This window comes from Bubalus kerabau, chromosome 1, assembly GCF_029407905.1.
Source record: "Bubalus kerabau isolate K-KA32 ecotype Philippines breed swamp buffalo chromosome 1, PCC_UOA_SB_1v2, whole genome shotgun sequence".
Classification (NCBI taxonomy): Eukaryota; Metazoa; Chordata; class Mammalia; order Artiodactyla; family Bovidae; genus Bubalus; species Bubalus kerabau.
This window is the reverse complement of record NC_073624.1, coordinates 54,818,974-54,840,517: the sequence shown is the minus strand read 5'-3', so window position 1 is coordinate 54,840,517 and position 21,544 is coordinate 54,818,974. Positions and strand designations below refer to the sequence as shown.

Below are 21,544 nucleotides of genomic sequence, written 5' to 3'. Positions count from 1 at the left end.
CAACAGCAATTGAGTCAGCAGTAGCAATTCATGAAGTCGCCCAGTTGTGTCCGACTCTTTGGACTATAGCGACCCCATGGACTATAGCCTACTAGGCTTCTCCATCCATGGGATTCTCCAGGCAACAATACTGGAGTGGGTTACCATTTCCTTCTCCAGGGGATCTTCCCGACCCAGAGATCGAACCCAGGTCTCCCGCATTGTAGGCAGACGCTTTAACCTCTGAGCCACCAGGGAAGCCCCCTTAAATGTGACAGGTGTGTATATAAGACATTATATTCAGGTATCGGAAGATGAAGTAACTAACTTGAGAGCAGGGAAGAGTACTCCAATGCCTGTGATATGCCACCTGTGCTTTATATACATGTCCTCATTAAACTCTATAGAAATCCCATGAAGTGGGCATCATTTTCTACATGTTATAGAGGCTCGGCAGTAAAGAATCCTCCTGTCAATGCAGAAGACTTGCAGGAGATGCGGGTTCAATCCCTGGGTTGGAAAGATCCCCTGGAGCAGGAAATGGCAACCCACTCCAATATTCTTGCTTGGGAAATCCCATGGACAGAGGAGCCAGGCAGGCTGCAGTCTCCACGGGCTTACAAAAAGAGTCAGACACGACTGAGCAGTCACGCACACATGGACAAATATAGTAAGTCCCCTTCAGGCAAGCTGTGAACTTTCAAAGATGTGAACATGCATCTGGTTCCAGTAAGAAACCAGAAACCATGCCATGAAATTGCAGCTTGCCCTCCATCTCCTATTGCTGACGATCCTTCAGCTCTACTATTTCCCACCTCCTCTCCCTCCTCCAGTCGGTAATTCTTCTTGCCTCTTCACTCAAAGCCAGCCCTTGTATGCCAGCTGCTGTACTATACTATTGTACTTTTCAAGGTAGTGTACTGTAAGATTTTAAAAGCTTTCTTTATTTTTGTTTTGTATTTATTATTAGTGTGAAAATTATGATAAACCTATTACAGTACAGTATCATATAGCCTATTGTGTTAGTTGGGTACCTAGACTAACTTGGTTGGACTTACGAACAAATTGGACTAACGAACGTGTGCTCAGAAAGGAACTCATTTGTATGTAGGGGACTTACTGTAAACTGAGGCTAATAAAAAGAAGCCAAGATTCAAACCCAGGTCTCTAGGGCTTCAAACCCATGGTTTTCCCCACTTCATCAAGCAGAATCTCAGTCTACACTATCTGAAAACAGTACCCTTCCAGAATCTCTGGAGGAAGTCTATATTAGGTAATGAGAAGTCCCCATTTTCTGTCCACAGTGTGCAGCTGTGTGCATGGAGTATGCAACGGTGGAATACACGGTGATGGGACCTGTGAGTGCTACTCTGGGTACACTGGCCGCAACTGTGATGAGCGTAAGTCTTGCTAGTTTCCTTAATTCCACTGGGCTTCCCTGGTGGCTCAGATGATAAAGAATCTACCCTCAGTGCAGGAGACCTGGGTTTGATCCTTGGGTCAGGAAGATCCCCTGGAGAAAGGAATGGCTACCAACTCCAGTATTCTTGCCTAGAGAATCCCATGGACAGAGGAGCCTGGTGCACTATAATCCATGGGATTGCAGAGTAGGACATCACTGAGCAACTAACAGTTAATATATCACACAAATCAAATACAGAGATGTATGCATTTCACATGTGTGTTCATGTACTGGGGCCCTAGGTGGGTGATGTGCATCAAATGTTTTGCTGGAATATCATCAAAAATTTAAAAATAAAGAGGACACAAAGAGAGGAAGCGGAGGGGGAGGGGAGAAGAGGGGAGAGATAGTATGGAAGATGGGAAGTCCCAGAAGATTTGGGAACAACACAGTGACATGTTTTAGGAAGGCCCAAGCTGGTGGCAGTGTGAAGATGGGATGGAGAGGAAGACGCTGGGGCCATTGAAGCCAGTTAGGTCCCTTGTAAGGGAGATGAGGCATGTTCTCACTTATAGATCTCAAAGACAGAGGGCATCAGCAGAAAATGGAGGCTCACCAAGGTTAAATGATTCACCAAAGTTCACAAAATAATGAAGAGCTGGGTGGTACTGAAGTCACTGAAATTCTCTACACAATTGATCCCGTTGGGCTCAAGCAAGAGATAGAGGTCACAGGGTGATTGCAACAAGGGAAGTTTAATGTAAAGAATTAGTAATGGGAGAGTGGCTATAAACACACAGAGTAAACCATAGGGCTGATGGGCATAACAGAGAAGGCGACAGCCATCCCCAAGACTGGGTTCAAATCATGTTGGAGAAGGTGTGGTGGCAGCCCGCTTGGTAGGGGAGAAGTTTGCTGGTTTGCCAAACCAGCATGGGAGTGCAGTCACCCGGCAGGCAGGCGACAGCTGCCAGGGCACCGACGGGCTAAGGCTGAAGGGCACAGAAACACCAAGGACACTGTGACCTGAGAATTTGGGGATGCTCTGGCTTAACACGGCAGAGGTTTATTTCTTACTCAGGTAGCAGTCCAATGTGTGTGTTCCTGGCTGATACCAGCTCCCACCACATGGTGTTTAGGGATCCAGAACTTTTCACTGTGTGTGTCTGTCAGTCTATAGAACCTCAGAATGCTCTGCTTTGAGCCACAGAAGGAGGGATAGAGTGTAGAGAAAGAGCTGCTTATAAAGTCTAGAATGGTACGTAGGATGGCCAATATTCCATCAATGTAAGCAAGTCATATAATCCCACATGGATGCAAAGGAGGGGGGGATTGAAAATGTGACTCTGAAAAGGCAGCCCCTTCCCAGCAACAATTTGACTTTATGGAAGAGGTGAGGGGATATTCTCTATGAATTTTTTAAATTTTAATCTTAATTGAAGGATAACTGCTTTACAATATTGTGGTTTCTGCTGCACATCAGCATGCATCAGCCATAGGTAGACATATGTCCGCTCCCTCCTGAGCCTCCCTCCCACCTCCCACCCCATCCCACCCCTCTAGGTTGTCACAGAGCACAGGTTTGAGCTCCCTGCATCATACAGCAAATTCCCAATGGCTATCTATCTATTTTACATATGGTAATATGTCTGTTTCCATGCTGCTTTCTCCATGAGTTCCACCATCTCCTTCCCCACATGTCCACAGGTCAATTCTCTATGACTGCGTCTCCATTGCTCCCCTGCAAATAGGTTCATCAGTACCATCTTTCTAGATTCCATATATATGCATTAATATACCATATTTGTTTTCCTCTTTCGCATTTCACTCTGTATAATAGGCTCTAGATTCATCCATCTCATTAGAACTGACTCAGATGCATTCCTTTTGATGGCTGAGTAATATCCCATTGTACATATGTACCACAGCTTCTTTATCCATTCATCTGTTGATGGATATCTAGGTTGCTTCCATGTCTTAGCTATTATAAATTAGAATACTTCCTAACACCATACACAAAGATAAACTCAAAATGGAAAGACCTAAATGTAAGATACTCTCTCTGAATTTTTGATTCAGCCAGCCAGTATTGGGAGACAAATGTGTACCTCACATTTGTGCACATCTTGAGAGTCATTACTTTGCCAACAAAGGTCCAGGATGTGAGAGTTGGACTATAAAGTTGAACGCCAAAGAATTGATGCTTTTGAACCGTGGTGTTGGAGAAGATTCTCTTGAGAGTCTCTTGGACTGCAAGGAGATCCAACCAGTCCATCCTAAAGGAGATCAGTCCTGAATATTCATTGGAAAGACTGATGCTGCAGCTGAAGTGCCAATACTTCAGCCACCTGATGCATAGAAGTGACTCATTGGAAAAGACCCTGATGCTGCGAAAGATTGAAGGCGGGAGGAGAAGGAGACAACAGAGGATGAGATGGTTGGATGGCATCACTGGCTCAATGGACATGAGCTTGAGTAAACTCTGGGAGCTGGTGATGGACAGGGAGGCCTGGCATGCTGCAGTCCATGGGGCTGCAAAGAGTCAGACATGACTGAGCAACTGAACTGAGAGTCATACACTGACTACCCTTTGTTCCAACATCTTTCTGAGGGTGTCTGCATAGCGAACAGCCTTGGAAGATATAAGACTTCCCTTGGGAGCAAATACATGCACATTTACTGCCTGTTAATGGATTGCCTCTCAGCTCCAAATTCACCCTTCTTGCCTGCTCTGCGAATATAAAGTAGGCTTTGAAATATTTCTCATTTGCCTGCCAGCAAGATGTGAAACCTCACCAATAGAGGGCGCTAAAGGGACGCCAAAGGAGGAAGGGTTTTCTTGTCTTGTTTCTGGCTTAGCACACTCACCAGGCTCCTGAAGAACACAATTTTGCTCCACTGCTCAGCCCTGCACAGTTTCTCCAGCACTAGCTTCCTGCGGGGATTAGGATGCTCCAGTATTTGATATCTGCATGCCTTGTCTGGTGATTGACTCAGGCAGCAACAGCATCAACCAGGAGTCCCGGACAGCGAGGTTGGTGCCCAGTTCAGGAGCAGGCGTGCTGTTCTGCACACCCTCCCCTCAGCCCCATCCACACCAGGGGCCCCGCAGGACTGGCCACCTGGAGAACTGACCACCCACCTTCATGCCACACAGCTGGCTCCTGAAGCCACCCCGCCCCACTCACAAACAGGAGTGCACCATGCTTCTGAGAGCATGGGCTTCTCAGCTCCTACTTCCAGTAATGTCCTGAGGTGAGCCGCCTGCCCAGGCGCCAAGGGAGCCCTAAGGCTTAGCACCTCCCAGTGGATGACCTTCCCTGGAGCCCCAGAGGGATGGAGTCCAATAAGTCTCACCATCAGACACCTCAGCAGCCTCTCCACTATAGAAGTGACCAAGATCCTTTCCTTTCCAGTGTCATCTGTGTCTCAGCTCTGGAGGGAGGAGGACTTGCTCTGATCTTAACCCAAGAGGAGTGATGGCTCTTTATTTTTCTCCCTTTATTCTTTCCAATTCTTCTTAACTCTCAGGGGCCATTTTAATCTGTTCATGAATCTTTACACTAAAACTTTCCCTGTTTAAATAATTATGTGATTTCTATCTCTTATCCAGGCCCTAACTAAAACATTGCCTATTATTTAAGATAAACAAACAAAACAGCATTTCACTTCCCTAAGTCAAGGCACGTCTTCTGTAATGACACCTGTTCAGGTCTCACTCTGGCCCTCTTCGCATTGCCTGGTGGGAACTGGGGCTTGGAAGAACTGGTCCAAAAATGCTGACCCTCTGGCTACTGCTCCTGATGTGAGTGATAAACTGTCCTTTATCTCTGACCCCGGCATGTCGTATCTTCTAGCAGCATCCGTGTTACTGTGTCAGTCCCAATTGTTTGCTTTGCAAGCTGGCTCCTTATGTCAGATTCTTTATCATTTTTAAAAGCCATCTAAGCATCATCTGTTGATATATTATAAAATACTATGCAGTCATTAGAGATCAAAGTACATCCTTAAATACATCCATGCTGCTGCTGCTGCTAAGTCGCTTCAGTCGTGTCTGACTCTGTGCGACCCCATAGAGGGCAGCCCACCAGGCTCCCCCATCCCTGGGATTCTCCAGGCAAGAACACTAGACTCGGTTGCCATTTCCTTCTCCAATGCATGAAAGTGAAAACTGAAAGTGAAGTCGCTCAGTTGTGTCCGACTCCTAGCGACCCCATGGACTGCAGCCCACCAGGCTCCTCTGTCCATGGGATTTTCCAGGCAAGAGTACTGAAGTGGGGTACCATTGCCTTCTCCAAAATACCTCCATAATGTTAAATTAAAAATTAAGTTCTTAAATATTTTAACAGGATTCCATTTTGTTTAAAAAATGTCTTATATGTAAATGTATTATATTGGTTTTTGCCATTGATTATTTTGAGAGTGGGATAGGAGAATGAAACTAAGAAGACAGCTAATTTTTGCCTTACAAATTCTGTATTTTTTAAATTATTACAAGGAATCTGTGGTCACTTTTGTAATAATAGGAAATATTGTATTTGTTGAGTTGTTTTTTTTTTAAGAACTGGTTGTACTACTAATGCAATTACCTCAACAATCTTCCTTTCCAGCCATCCCGGAATGTGCAGCCTTGCTCTGCCCGGAAAATTCCAGATGCTCACCTTCCAGCAAAGATGAAATGAAGCTAGAATGCAAATGCCTTCCCAATTACAAAGGCAATGGCAAACACTGCGAGCGTGAGTAGAGCCTCCATCCTGCAGGTTTATTCATTAAGATGGTTAGATTCCTCATCAGAAAAAGCCCCACAGCCTTCTTAATATTAACACAATGAACACTTCTATTTCTCTCGGTGCAGTTGAATGATATATATTAAAAATTCTAGGCAAAATGCTCATCATGTGGTAGCTCTTCAATAAATGGTCATTTCTCCTGTTATCAAAGTGTATCTATAGATTTTTAGGGCTTCCCTAGTGGCTCAGACAGTAAATAATCTGCCTGCAATGCAGGATACCCAGGTTTGATCCCTTAAATATATATGTTTTTGCTTTATATCACCCGAATCAGTGTTAGGATAGAATGTACTTTGTTTTCTTTCTCCCTTCTTTCCATGCTCTTTCACTTCGTGAGGGGTTGTAATTGGTTCTGAACATGCTATTGGAACTAGGCCATCTGTGTATACATCCCAGATCTGCCTGTTAACTGACAACATGACCTTGGACAAATTCTTGAATCTACCTATGCCTCCATTTTCCTGTCTATGAAATGGGCATAACAGTGGTAACTACCCTAGAGGATTGTAAGGCTTAATTGAGTTCATATATGTCAAATGCTTAGAAAAGGGCCAGTATATATTATAAATTCTATAAATGTTAGTGCTTTCTTTCATGCCACTTTATTTTTAAATCCACACATAGCATGGCATAATAATACATCATCACAGTACTGGTAGTTATCTGAAGTCACTCAGTTGTGTCCGACTCTTTGCGACCCCATGGACTGTAGCCTACTAGGCTCTGAGGAGCCTCTCAGTCCATGGAATTTTCCAGGCAAGAGTACTGGAGTGGGTTGCCATTTCCTTCTCCATCATTCCTGCAAGGCATATATATATCTATTTGGTAGGTGGAGGTGATCCCCAGAAGGTAAGATGAAATGTTTTTTACTCTCTCTTGAAACTGTTAGGTTGCCTGTACAGCTTCCCTGGTGGCTCAGATGGTAGAGAGTCCACCTACAATGCAGGAGACCTGGATTAGATCCCTGGGTTGGGAAGAAACCCTGGAGAAGGGAACGGCTACCCGCACCTGTATTCTTGCCTGGAGAATTTAATGGACAGAGGAGCCTGGCAGGCTACACAGTCCATGTGGTCGCAAAGAATCAGACACAACTGAGCGCCTTTCAGTTTTCACCTGGTTGATTTCCCCTCTCCCTCCCTCACAGTTGATTTCCCCTCTCCCTCCCTCACAGTTGATTTCCCCTCTCCCTCCCTGCATGTGGTAACCACCTTGTTTGGTCATTCTTCTCCAGCCATCAATCCGTGTTCACAAAATATCTGCCACCCTCATGCTCGGTGCACCTACCTGGGACCAAATCAGCACAGGTGCACGTGTCAACAAGGCTACCGCGGGGACGGCCAGGTGTGCCTCCCGGTGGACCCCTGCCAGGTTAACTTCGGAAACTGCCCAACAGAGTCCACGGTGTGCAGATACAGCGGGCCTGGACAGGTGAGCTAAGGGTGTCTGGAGCTGATGCGAACAGGAGGAGGACCACCCGCCGAAGGCCAAACTGTGCCGGGGTGTAATTTGTCATCCGTGCCCTCCCACTTCTCCCTTTCCATGCTCAGATTGGGCTTCCTCCCCAGCCAGACCCCCACGTGCTTGGGGTCAACCTCAGTGAGCCCTAATCTACCCTCTGAACTTGCCTTTGCACAGCTTTCTAGTCAAAACTTCTCTGTCTCTTCTATCCCTGTCCTGTTTAATGACTGACAAAACACAGACATATGACTCAAATTCGACTAAGAAATTCATCATTAACTGTTAAGTGAATATGTAATTGACTTTCGCCCACAATCCTCCATTCTCTCTAATGTCTTTTCAAAGTGACAGAGGACTCTGAGGACCATAAAACTGTCCCCAAAAAAGATAAATGCTGATAAAATGTTAGGCAGCATGGACAGATTTGTAGGGAGAAATGAAGATGCCCTGCAGTAAGCCATATGTGTTTCTCTAAATCACATCATGACCTTGCCACGTAAAATTCAGCCTGGTCAGGAGACCTTTGCTGCAGAATCCTGATAAGAGAGACCTTTCCCCAATATCTCATTTACCCGCCAAATAGTGGGTGCCTACTGCAGCCATGTGATCTTCCCTGGTGGCTCAGAGGGTAAAGCGTCTGCCTGCAATGAGGGAGACCTGGGTTCGATCCCTGAGTCAGAAAGATCCTCTGGAGAAGGAAATGGCAACCCACTCCAGTACTCTTGCCTGGAAAATCCCATGGACAGAGGAGCCTGGCAGGCTACAGTCCATGGGGTCGCAAAGAGTCGGACATGATTGAGCAACTTCACTTCACTTACTGCAGCCATAATTGCACGTGAAGTGTCCAGTGGAGGAAATCCATCCATACAGGAGACTACAGCTGCCTGAGGGAAAGGAAAGGCTTCAGTGCCTGACCAAAACCAGCCACAGGTCCCCAGCAGTCTCATCTGCACGCCCTGGGGATGCTCCTAGAGTGCCCTGCAAAGAATCCACCGGATCTCATCTCTAAGAAGAAGAATACATCTCACAACATTTCTGCTATTGATTTCTGAGGCGGGTTGGCAAGAAATTCAAAGGGCTGAATTCCCATCTTCTAAATGAGATCCCTCGTGGGAAAAGTTATGTTACACTGTGAATCAAGGCCCCGTACCTTGGGAGTGAGATTAAAAATATGTCTTGTTCCTTAAAAAAAAAAGCCCCCAGGCATATTTTCAAGTCTTAGAAACATCATTCACACAGAAACATTGTTCACATGCATTTTTCCAGAACAAGTCATTCCTCAACCTGGGCATGATTAACACTTTGAACTTGAGACCTCTTTGTTGTAAGGAGTGTCCTGTACATTGCAGGATGGTTAGCGGCATCCCTGGCCTCTCATGACACTGGCCCCTTCTCCTATTGTTACAATCGAAAATGTCTCCAAGCATTACCAAGGTCCCTTGGGTTGAGACTCCCAGTTGAAAACCACTATTCTAGAGAAATAATACATCTGAATGTCGATCTCCACCATCTAAATCTAAAAGCAGGAAATATGGCACCAGGGAGGCCCAGGGTTAGCAAACCAGGAAACTGAAAGGTGAATTACAAAGTGTATGAATTCCCAAATGGATGAGAAAACATGATTTCCAATTTTAGATACACTGATGAATTTTAATTTCAGCCCATGCTTTAGACCTACCCCAAGTCAGCTTGCATGCCAGGATAGACAGGAATTTAAGAATGTCAGCCTAAGTGACTAATGAAAACCATTCTGTTCTCTTCCCATCTGCTGAAGGCTTACTGCGAGTGTAAGCAACATTACCGCAACTTTGTCCCTGGAGTGGGATGCAGTATGACCGATGTGTGTGAATCTAACAACCCCTGCCACACGCATGCAGACTGCACCACCATTGCACCAGGCCAAACCAGGTAAGTCTTTTCAGTTCCACCACGGTGTTTCCAAGAGGGGGAGGTGGTGGCCAGTCAACGCCAAAATGTCCTTGAAGGGCAGGAAGTGTGCCTTATTCAGCCTTGCATAAACCCCCACCCCCACATAGCACAATGCAAGGAGCATAGTAGAGGCTCAGTACGTCTTTGTATAATCAATGAATTGTTCAATAATGATTTCCTTGATAGTGATCTTGAGACCCTGAAATATTGACCTGATCTGAAAACATGGTGTAAAGTGGTCAGAGCATGGGAGAATGAAGCCATTGCCACTGGGAAAATGAATGTCCATTGCAGTGACAGGAGTTTGACCTCTAATGCACATGGCATCTATGAAACAGTGCTTGGCAGTGGTGCAAAACAAAGGGGAAAGTGAAAACTGGGGAATGTGAACATATGAAAGTGGTGTTTTCTGGACTCCAGGTCTCAAAAGAAGGGGTTTACCTTGAGTAAAAAATATTTGCATGAAAATTCCTGAGACAGGGGCAGTTTACCTGGTGGGAAGATGGTACTTGGAGTTTAAAGACCTGGGTTGAAGCCTTCACATTGGTATCTGTCAGATTCATGACCTTGGGAACATGATGTGGTCTATCTGGCTTCAGTTCCTCCATCTATAAAATGAGCGGTGATGTCTACTTCATACAGTTGTTGTGAAGATTCATGAGAGAATGTTCTGGAAACTCCTCTTCAGCTGTGTTATGTTTTATCAGTGGGTGAACTAAGGCTAGAACCCAAGTCTTTTTGTCTCCGAGGCAGAGGCTTGCATCTCGAGGCTACTCTTGGTTCTCATTGTCACCACCATCTGCAAAGAGCCCATTCTGCTGTAGTGAGCTCAGAGCCACGGTAGACATACAACAGCTTCTGTGCTTCCTCTAACATACCTTTTATAGATGGGCCTTGAATGGGGGGATTTTTCCCAGGTTTGATGGTCACTGTGTTCTTTCTGGGCAAGTAAATGGATCTGTACACTCTGTGGAAAGAGAAAGAGTGTGGGTATCAGAACCCCTGGGTTCAAACCCAGCTCTGCCAACTCCCTTAACCTTTCTGACTTGTTTCTTCTGTCACAAAAGGGGAAAACTTTAGCCTCCAAGCAGGGCTGTGATGAGGATTAAATAAGGTTGCATTCATCCATCTCTGAGAGGAACCTGGCACACAGAAAGCACTCCATACACACCACACACACACAAACCCCTCCCAGACGTACACACAGGCACACACACATTCGCAGAGCACGTCCTGTGCTGAAACCCAGGTTCTGACAGTGACCACAGCACTGGCCAGCTTACACATTTTGTACTATCTTCTGAGAAAACTTGAGCAGAACGCTTTAAACATTTTCTTTCTTCTGCATTTGAGAAGATAAAATAGAAAAATGAAACTGGAACATCAGAATAATAGAAGTTGCATTAAAACTTGTGTCTAGAATGTCAGTGGAACTAATCATCAATGTTAGGGATCTGTGTGTCCCTAAAAAATCTCCTTGACTACCCCCCTCAAAAGAAGACTATCCTCAGCTGAGAAGTTGTTTTTGTCATTGAGTCATGTCTGACCCTTTTGCAACCCCATGGACAGTAACTTACCAGGCTCCTCTGTCTGTGGGATTTCCCAGGCAAGAATACTGGAGTGGGTTGCCATTTTCTTCTCCAGGGGATCTTCCCAACCCAGGGATTGAGCCCACATCTCCTGCATGGCAGGTGGATTCTTTAGCCACCAGGGAGCCTCAACAGGGACGAAGCCTAGGTTAAAGGCTGGCTGAGTGACATTGATAAAATATGGGGCCATCAGTAATTTAGTTCACCCAGAAGAGGGATTTATTTGGTCTATGCCTTCTTGATGTGGCAATCAGTCTATGCAGAATATTCCAAATCATGCTGCATTAGTCATAGAAGATGACCCATGCATTGTCTCTTCTGTCAATAGCCCTAATGTTGTTAGTAAACCCATTTCACAGATGAGCAAACTGGGGCTCAAAGATGTTAAGTAATCTTTATCATGTCATCATCAATTATTTTTTTTCAGGCTCATTTACAACAATATGATGCTAAAAGAGCAGGATATCTGTTGTTATTGTCTTTATAGCCTTCTCGCCTTAGCACAGTTTCTAGATTTCAGTAGGTACTTCGAAAATAATTGGTTCAACAATGAGGCACTGTCCCAGGTGCTGGAATACAGGGAGAAGAAATAAGGTGGGATCCAGATTCTAGGAGAGCTTCCAGCTAACAGAGGGGGAAACAACCTGACTAGTCCATTCTGGTAGGAATGGTTATGGTAGGGGTACCAACAGGATGCTTCTGAGGGGAAAGTGCTGGGAGGTCAGGTAAGGCTGCCCTGAGCAGGTCACACCTGAGCTATGAGAATGGTCTTGGCAGGACACCCACCTGAGAAGAACAGAACAGTCTAGAAAAAAAGGCAAATTGTTGCTAGAATTTTGCATGAACAGCAGGAAGGAGACATAAGCAAGATTCCCCTCTTTGAAGTCTTGCATGCCTGCTAAGCACTTATCCCATAACTATATCCCATAGATCAGAAGTCTCCAACCTGTCTGGCACCAGGGACCAGTTTCATGGAAGACAACTTTTCCATGCACTGGGATGGTTTCAGGATGCTTCAAGCACACTGCATTTATTGTGCACTTTATTTCTATTATTATGACATCAACTCCACCTCAGATCATCAGGCATTTAGATTCTGGAGGTTGGGGACCCCTGCTGTAGACAAAAGGAGCCCCTGAGAGAATTAAGCACAGAGATGCCGGATTGCCATTTAGGACAGACCACCCAGGGCTTGTGTGGAAGACTGACTTAATGGGAGGAAAACTCAGGTCAGAAAGACCAATTAGGGAGTCATTGCAGCAATCCAAGCAAGGGATTTGTTCAGAAACATTTTTTCAGCAAACATTGAAGATATATATCTTTGTGCCATGGGACTGATTTAGAAACATAACTGGATTAGCAAGGGTCTAATTGTTCTTTGAAATTGTTCTACACATGAGTCATACCTGTGGTATGCTTGCTCACAGCACCCTTGCATCTCTCCTCTCTGAATTGTTCTTCCCCATCTCCTGTTTCTCACTTATCGCCAAGATCCTGGTGAATGTCACCTTTCTAAGCACCTTGCCAATTTCAGCCAGCTGCCAGCCAGTCCTTGCTAGGGAGCAGTGGTTTGCTAAAGCTAGGGCTTATTGAGTCCTGAGAGCCGATGATTAAATTCTCAGGAACTTGCTGGCTGGTTAGTGTCACGGTAGTTTGAGATTGGTGAAGGTGGGAGTGTGAACCATGGAAATTGTCAAAGGCTGCAAATCAGAGCTATTTTTTCCCATGGAGATTTGGGTGTTTAACATCTACCAGGACACCACTGCTAGTACATCTTTAATTCCATTTCTCTTTTGCAAACCTAAACTATTATATAAAATTCTGTGACTTTCCTTTTTTATGTATTTCTGTTTATTTTACAACTATTCATTAAATACCTACTATGGACCAAGGCTTGCACTGGATCTTGGGTTTATGAGAATGAATGAATATACACATTGCCCTTGTCCTCACTTTTTTCTCAAATCAGAAGGGGAAGTAGATCTTAATCAAATAACCACTCAGCTGAGGATAAAATTACAACTGGAACTGGTGCTGCAGAAAAGAGCCTCCTGGTGCCATGAGCTACATGGCACAGTGAGGGGGATATGATGTACCAAGTGGGGGCGGGGGATGGAAAATCAAGGAAGGCTCCCCTAGGAAGGGATGGTTGAGCAGAGATCTCAGAAAGGAAGAGGAGGGGAAGAAGCTTTCAAGCAGCTCCGCAGCTCTGACTCTTTACTTGAGGCCAGCTTCAGCTTATTCTGATTCTGTGCTTATGCAGTAGGGACCGAGACCCTACATTTATAGCAAGTCCTAATGGTTCTGATATACTTGGGCTTTTGGTCATGTTGTTATTCAGTTGCTAAGTCATGTCCGACTCTTTGCAACCCCCTGGGACTGCAGCATGCCAGGCCTCTCTGGTCCCCACTATCTCCCTGAGTTTGCTCTTGCTCATGCTTGGAAAAAATATTGAAAACAAAGAGTATACAAAGAAATCTAGTGTAGCCGGCCAGGCTCCTCTGTCCATGGAATTCTCCAGGCAAGACTATTAGAGGGGGTTGTCATTCCCTTCTCCAGGGGATCTCCCCAACCCAGAGATCAAACCCAAGTCTCCTGCATTGCAGGCAGATTCTTTACCATCTGAGCCACCAGGGAAGCAATGTTTACATATACACACATAATTTATTAAATATCCATTTCTTGTGGGCTGCTCTATGTTAACCAGAACATTAGGAAGGCTCACCTGTGTTCATCCCACTCTTCTGGCCTTGTCTCTATCCCGCTCTGAGCATCATCTTCCCCTTCTGCACAGTGAGAGGTTTGAACTGTATGATCTCAACATCCAATGACTTTGGGACCCTGAAAATATGTTTTCACGCTCTCTGTAGATGCACTTGTCGGAAAGGTTACATAGGCGATGGCTCAACCTGTTACGGAAACATCATGGAGCGACTCAGAGAATTAAACACCGAACCCAGAGGAAAATGGCAAGGAAGGCTGACCTCTTTCATCTCGCTCCTGGGTATGCAGGCATGGGTGCACATTTCCACAGAAAAGGCAGCCTTCTGGTGGGCAAGGACATCTGAGGCACACAATCACTCAGAAAGGGGTGTGCAGGATAGGCAAGCCTCTTATCTAGCAGGATCAGCCCTTTCTAGGAAGGGCAAGTGGAAGGAAATGGACGGACAGATGTCCCAAGGAGACTGGAGTTAGTGCCAAGAGATCCAGTAGTGCAGCAGCTGAGGCAAAGGTCCTGGGTCACCACTGAGTAATAGGTCCACAACAGCAGTGAGATAGGCAGCTACAAACGTCAGGATGGATACCATCCTCTTTCCCTTGACCTTATGGGTCCTCCAGATGGGAAACAATGTTGACAGGTAATACTGGCAGGCGGTATTCATGCTCTTTAGTGGAGGTGCTGTTTGAATGTGGGGCATAGTCTTGATGGCACGTGACCGACCGTCTCACTCATCGCTGGGTGTTTAGCATCCTTTCCCACCCCTAACCACTAACAATCTAGAGTGACGCATTTTCCACCAGCCCCTGGACAAGGTGACAGCCAAAAACACCCTCCTGCATGTCCAAAGGCCCCCAAGAGGTCATTACCCCTCCCTCTCATAAGAATGAAATAGAGCCGATTACAGCATTAGACAAGATTTTCAACAAGACACAAATTTTGCTGATCAACAGAAAATGGGCTTGAGCAATCAAAAAAATCTTTAACATATCAATCTCTAGAACTGACCAGTCAGCATGCACGATTTCCCAGAAAGAGCACAGACAGGGAAGAAAGTGTTCTGCATGGATCGGTGCTGTGTTCTCAAGGCAGATAACATGTATCCTACACAAACAGCTTGCTGTTTGCAAGACACCCCATGGGCAGTCTGGCATCACTGGTGGGCCTCTGGGATCTCTCTCCTTCCTCTCTGTGCTTTTAGAGTATCAGTGAGAGCAGACAAAGGGGGCAGTGTCCTTTGCAGGCTGTATAGACCCTCAGGCATTTCTCTGGACAAAGCCCAGTCACCCTTCACCTGGTCTACAAGGTGCTAGGACACGTGGCCTCCTGTGTGAGAGCACAGAGCCCAGCCTGCTGTCCCAGCTCCCCAGGAGCATGGAAACAGGACCAGCTATGAAACTGGTAGAGCCCAGTGCAAATGAAAAGACAAGGGTTCTTTGTTCAAAAAGTATTGAGCATGTCACAATGGCAGCCGCAAAGCGTTAAACCAAGCATGAGGCTCTTCTGAGCTCTTCCATCTCCTGGATGAAACAAGAGCTACATCTTTACTCACTAAGATGGTGACAGCTTGAAAAGTCAGGCATAGGGGCAGAAGGTGGCCAATGATTTTTGTCACATGACCCTCACAGAGCTTCTCATCCCAGGGTATCTTTGAGCCAAGACTGTGGTTGCAGGGAAAATCACACAGTTGTAAGGAACATTTCACATTCTTAGTATCTCACTTCCTCTAGGGCCTGCATAATACCAGTTAGAACAGAGAAACTCAGGAGTCAGAAGGTCTAAGTGGACCACAAGGGCCATTGCCTGATTTTACTCCTCAAGTGCCACTGACCCATTTGCTGTTTTCTTTCTTTGTGTATTTCAACTCCTAAGACAAAGCCTATGCCTGGCCACTGAGTAACCTGGGACCATTTACTGTGCTGTTGCCGACAGACAAGGGATTAAAAGGATTCAATGTAAGTATTTAAAATAACTTTATTTTATAAATAGGAGCTAAGGCAAAAAAAAAAAACCTTAGTAGACAGTATCCTCTTTATCTAAAGTGGGAAACCTCCATTAAAATTAAATCTACTGATGACAAGGATGGCAATTTCTTTTGTAAACTTTTTGTAAAATATGACACCTTTAGGGATTGTATACCGATTAGGAGTGCACAGCTCAATGAATCGTCACAATGTGTATGTCCATGTATCTAGCAAGACCATTTGCAGCTCCCTACAAGACCCCCCAGTGCCCTCTTCCAATCATTACCCCTCAAGGGTAATCCCTAAGGGTTCTCAGCTGCTGTCACATGCTAAATAAGATTTGCCTTATGCAAAACTGCTCACTCACCACAGGAAGAATTAAACTCACGTACCAGCTAGGTATTTGTTTCTTTAAAATCACCATAAATGGCAACAAGGATAGAGGAAACTAGAAGAGAAGCGTAGTCTTCAATGGGAGCAGCCGCTATCTCAGATAATGCCCACCAGTGGGAATGAAACCCATAGTACCCGGTGGAGGTGTCCCATTGTGATAGTATCAGTGCCATAGTTAGATACGGTTTGATGTAGATAGTGAACATACTGATTTATATGGAATTGGTTTACCTGAATCCAAGATATTTTGTGATTGTAATGTGTGCTGAATTAAATCAACACCCCAGAGAGTTTCAGACTCTCTCCTCCTAATATGCCACCGCCATTCATCTGCCCAAGATGAATATGTCATTAATCTCTGAAGATGCACTCACATCTCCCCTGTGGGGTAGGAGAGCTAGTGGATGTTGAAGGTGCCTGGGCTAGACATTTTGCATGTGATCGCCTGTTTAATATAGAGATTGAATTTACACAGGATTAAGAAAGGTCTCTGTTGAGCGATTGTTGATTATATAATATTGACAAAATGTCCATTTGGTCCAGTGGATTTAAAAATTCTTAATTTTTCTATTCAAAATCTCTATTTGTCCACTCTACCTGTTTTTTTACACAACTTCATATTTCATTCCCAACTGATTCCTGGGCTCAAGATGACTGATTCCTTGACTCTTGCCACCCACCTTGGTCCTTCTGGCCCCAGTGCTCCCCACTGGTTCCCTGCTAGAGCATGCCCCAGAGTTTGAGAGCGTACCATGTATCACCTCCCACTCTCCAAATTTCTGCCCCCTTTATGACCTGGCCCAGGGGAGTTTAACTCTGGGAAAGTCGTCTGTACCTGAAAGAGCCCAGACTCAAGTTGTACACTCACTTTGATGTTCTTGATGCTGAACAAGTCATAACCTGAGTCCCAAACCTCATTTTTCTCCTCCAAACCACCATAGAGATGGAAGGAATCGGCTTTCTTTTCTCAGGTAAATGAATTTTTGCTGGATAACAAAGCTGCTCAGTACTTTGTGAAACTCCATATAATTGCTGGGCAGATGAGCACTGAGCAAATGAACAACACAGACACCTTCTATACTTTGACAGGGAAGTCGGGAGAGATCTTCAGTGAAGATAAGGTAAGGGGCTCTCTGATCTTCACTCTCCGAACCAAAACGTCCACTGAGTCGATGGCCACAGCGGGCACTCTCTTGGTGTCCAGGGGTCATGAAAGGTTATGAAGAACTTCTTGCCTTGTTCCTCATTTGTCACAGTATTTCCCTACCAAGGACAAAAACGAAGAGCCCACACTGGAAAGGGTTAGGTGCGGGGGATGCACTGTTAACAGAAATGGGATTGTAAAATGATTTTGCCCTGGTCTGAATTAGTTTTCAAGGCAACCATCATTCAACTGCCAGCAGGAAGGAGAAAATTGACAGTAAACCCATTTCCTAGAAGCATCAGCACAAAGCCAGATCAGCACTCATCTTAGAAAAGGAAATGGATTGTTTGTTTTAGGTAGCCAAGTATCCACCCTCTCCAACTCAACATTCCATCTCTCCTAATGCCATTAATTCTGTTTTGTTTGTTTTTAAAATAATTTTTTGTGACTTTACTGAGCTGAAGGGCACATGGTCAATCAACAGAGAGTTGGTGGCGGGGAATGGGGTTGCGGGGTGGTTATGACCTATCTGGTTGCATTTCACCAAATATCAATAGTTGATAGATCAGTGAGCACTTAGTACATGCAAGATACTGGGGTAAATCTCTATTTGTGATATTTAAGGCTCACAACAATCCCGTGAATGTTTTTCCAGTGGGAAAACTGAAAGGTCACACAGTAAGGGCCAAAGGCAGGATTCAAACTCAGGTCTGCCTGATCCCAAAACGTGAATCATTGTAACTTTTTTTTTTTTTGGCTGCCCTGGGTTTTTGTTGCAGTGTGTGGTATCTTTGTCACGACACACAGAGTTTCCGTCATTGTGATGTGCAGGTTTAGTTGCCCTGCAACGTATGGGATCTTAGTTCCCCAACCAGAGATCGAACTTGCACCCTTTGCATTAGACGGCTGATTCTTAACCACTGGATCCCCAGGGAAGCCCCCCAAAGCCTGAATCCTTAACCAGTATGTTGTATCGTGTGTATAAGGATGGGTGGATGGGTGGGTGGATGGATGGATGGATAGATGAGTGGATGTATGGATGCAGATGTGGTTTCCTTTCTCACAAGGACATGTATTCATTCATTTACCTATTCATTCAGCACACATTTTTTATTGTGTGCTTCTTCTGTCCAAACCACTAAAGTAGGTAAGTAATGAGTTTACAATAAATTGAAGAGTTTGGGGTCCCTTTGTAGCTTGCTGTCTTTTGGGGGGAGACTATACAGTAATCCCTTATTCCCATTTAGCAATCATTGATAGTCAGAAGTGATTTCATATGTTATCTCATTTGAGCTCAAGGAAAGACCTGTGAAGTCAATGGGGCAGAAACCATCATCCACGTTTTAGGTTAGGGAACTTATCCAAGATCATACAGCCAATAAATGACAGAACCCAAGGATTTAAGACTTCTAATCCAGTGCTCGATTTTCAAGGACACACATTAATTTAGTTTTATTTTTCCTTGGTGTTTTAGGACAATCAGCTAAAGCTTAAACTCTATGGAGGCAAAAAGACGGTAAAAATTATACAAGGGAACATACTTGCTTCCAACGGGCTCTTGCACATCCTCGACAGAGCTATGGACAAGGTGGTGCCCACATTTGAGAGCAATACTGAGGTGAGAACTTCAGGTAAAAGTAATGTCAAGTCAAATCCATCTTCCCTTGTTCCTCAGAGAGTCATGTTCATGAAGAAATGCAAGCCAGCACTATGCGCTTGTATTTCTGTTTTTAGTAGAATTCTGACACCTCTGTGGAGAAAGAGAAAGGCATCGCCTGAAGTGACTTAGCAGCAGCAGGTGTAGGAAAGAGGTTGATTTTGTGATCTTTTTCATAGACACACCTGATAACTCAGACCAATTGTCACATAAATTTATCCCTTGTGCATTATGGAGGAAGGCATATCTTCCCTGTGATAAAATTCATTCCCTCTAATCTATTTGATGATGGCCAAAGACTATCTTGGGGCTTCCCAGGTGACTCTAGTGGCAAAGAACCCGCCTGCCAAATGCAGGAGACATAAGAGATGCAGGTTTGATCCCTGAGTTGGGAAGGTCCCCTGGAGGAGGGCATGGCAACCCACTCCAGTATTCTTGCCTGGAGAATCCCATGGACAGAGGAGCCTGGCGGGCTACAGTCCACAGCGCTGCAAAGAGTCAGACATGACTGAAGTGACTTAGCATGCAAAGACTTTCAGAACATGCAGATCTGAACTACTGTTGAAATAAACACAGGAAGCACATGTATAATGTGTTGTGGTTAGCCAGATCCTTTTATAGATGTCCACTTTCCTCTTTATTTACCCTTAGCTTTCCATCAGAAAAATGAAAGTGTTAGTCACTCAGTCGTGTCCAACTCTTTTACCTCATGGACTGTGGTCCACCAAGCTCCTCTGTCCATGCAATTCTCCAGGCAAGAATACTAGACTGGATTGCCATTACCTTCTCTAGGGGATCTTCCTGACCCAGGGATCAAACCCAGGTCTCCTGCATTGCAGGCAGATTCAGATGATTCTGAGCCACTGGGGAAGCCCATAGATGTCCACACTTCCATGAAATCCTGTCATCAGTCTTTTCATGTTAAAGCAGCTGTTTCCTAAACCACCTCCCTTTTTTGTACTGAACTTTAAGCAAAATGTCTCTTTTTAGCAAACCATAATGACCATGCTACAACCAAGATACAGCAAGTTCAGATCTTTGTTAGAGGTATGTACTTTTCATGAACTCATAGAAAGTTTTTTATGTCTAGTCCTTGGTACAATAAAATTAGCAGGGGGTATCAATTATAAATACTTTCTGGGGAATTCATGTATCTATCTGAGATAGGTTACAGATACAAATTTTCATTTCTTAAATGCAGAAAACCAGTGTGGGACATGCCTTAAATGAAGATGGGGTTGGTGGACCATACACTGTCTTTGTTCCAAGTGATGAAGCATTGAATAACATGAAGGATGGCACTCTTGATTATCTCCTTTCTTCAGAGGTATTGTATTCTGTGTACTCTAATGGTGTCATGACAGCATCACTGCTTCCGTCTGTACCTATTCAGGCTTTTTCTAAATTAAGGACAACAAATAAGTAGCACATGTACCACTTATATTTCTGCAACCAAGGCAGACATCATTAATCAATCACAGTGCTCTGGAACTAAGCCTAGATGTGGCTACAATCTCCCCAGTAGAGTTCCATGTCACTATAAGACCAGTCTATGTCCTTTCTCTTCTAAGATTTCTCAATAGCAAAATCATAAATTTTAAGTTCCCTACAACTCTAAAACCATCTAAAAATGAAGCCTGGCAGGGCATTCTGGGTTAAGTCTAGGTTAAATGTAAAAAGACTGTTATTTTTACAAGCTCCCAACTCTCCTTTCTATGGCTTTCAGTTCTCTCCCCAATAACCCTTTCCTTATACATCATAAACCTTCAACTCTTGCATGTCCTCCTCAAGAAAGGAGATTTGTTTTACTCTTTCAGTCTAGGGTAAAAATAATGGGCACCATTTAAAGTGTTTCCTCTTTCAGGAATAACAGCCTTAAACTGAAAAGAAAAGTGAAAATTGCTCAGTCGTGTCTGACTCTTTGCAACCCCATGGACTATACAGTCCATGGAATTCTCCAGGCCAGAATACTGGAGTGGGTAGCCTTCTCCAGGGGATCTTCCCAACCCAGGGATCAAATCCAGGTGTCCCGCATTGCAGGCAGATTCTTTACCAGCTGAGCCACAGGGGAAGCCCAAGAATCCTGGAGTGGGTAGCCTATCCCTTCTCCAGTGGATCTTCCCGACCCAGGAATCGAACCAGGATCTGCTGCATTGCAAGCAGATTCTTTACCAACTGAGCTATCAGGGAAGCCCAACTGAAAAGAAGGTTAGCTAATTATGGAATGTTTTATTAGAATGACAAATAGTGAAATTATAAAAAAAGCCACAAGCTTTTCCCCAGTGCCCTGAGGTCCTGCCACCATCTTGGAAATGGGGCAAAACTACTTCTGACCTCACATAGATCGGTGTTGATTACACAGAGGGTCTGAGTCTCTTAGAGTAGTGATCCTCAAACTTCAGCGTGCTTAAGAATTACCCAGGGAGGGCTTCTCTGGTGGCTCAGTGATAAATAATCCTGCCAGTGAGAGAGACAAAGTTCAACCCTGATCCAGGAAGATCCCACATGCCACAGAGCAAC

General features: G+C 44.7%; 1 protein-coding gene across 1 annotated transcript in view; it reads left to right on the top strand.

The window, feature by feature from the left end:
• The window catches only part of STAB2 (stabilin 2), a 167,842-nt gene that overhangs the window by 30,883 nt on the left and 115,415 nt on the right, over window positions 1–21,544 (top strand). Inside the window, exons 6-15 of the mRNA XM_055575011.1 lie at window positions 1,284–1,379; window positions 5,992–6,117; window positions 7,403–7,599; window positions 9,404–9,537; window positions 14,018–14,151; window positions 15,739–15,821; window positions 17,195–17,344; window positions 18,842–18,985; window positions 20,015–20,071; window positions 20,226–20,351. Of these exons, the coding sequence (XP_055430986.1) occupies window positions 1,284–1,379; window positions 5,992–6,117; window positions 7,403–7,599; window positions 9,404–9,537; window positions 14,018–14,151; window positions 15,739–15,821; window positions 17,195–17,344; window positions 18,842–18,985; window positions 20,015–20,071; window positions 20,226–20,351 (1,247 nt within the window). The remainder of the gene's footprint in view (window positions 1–1,283; window positions 1,380–5,991; window positions 6,118–7,402; window positions 7,600–9,403; window positions 9,538–14,017; window positions 14,152–15,738; window positions 15,822–17,194; window positions 17,345–18,841; window positions 18,986–20,014; window positions 20,072–20,225; window positions 20,352–21,544) is intronic.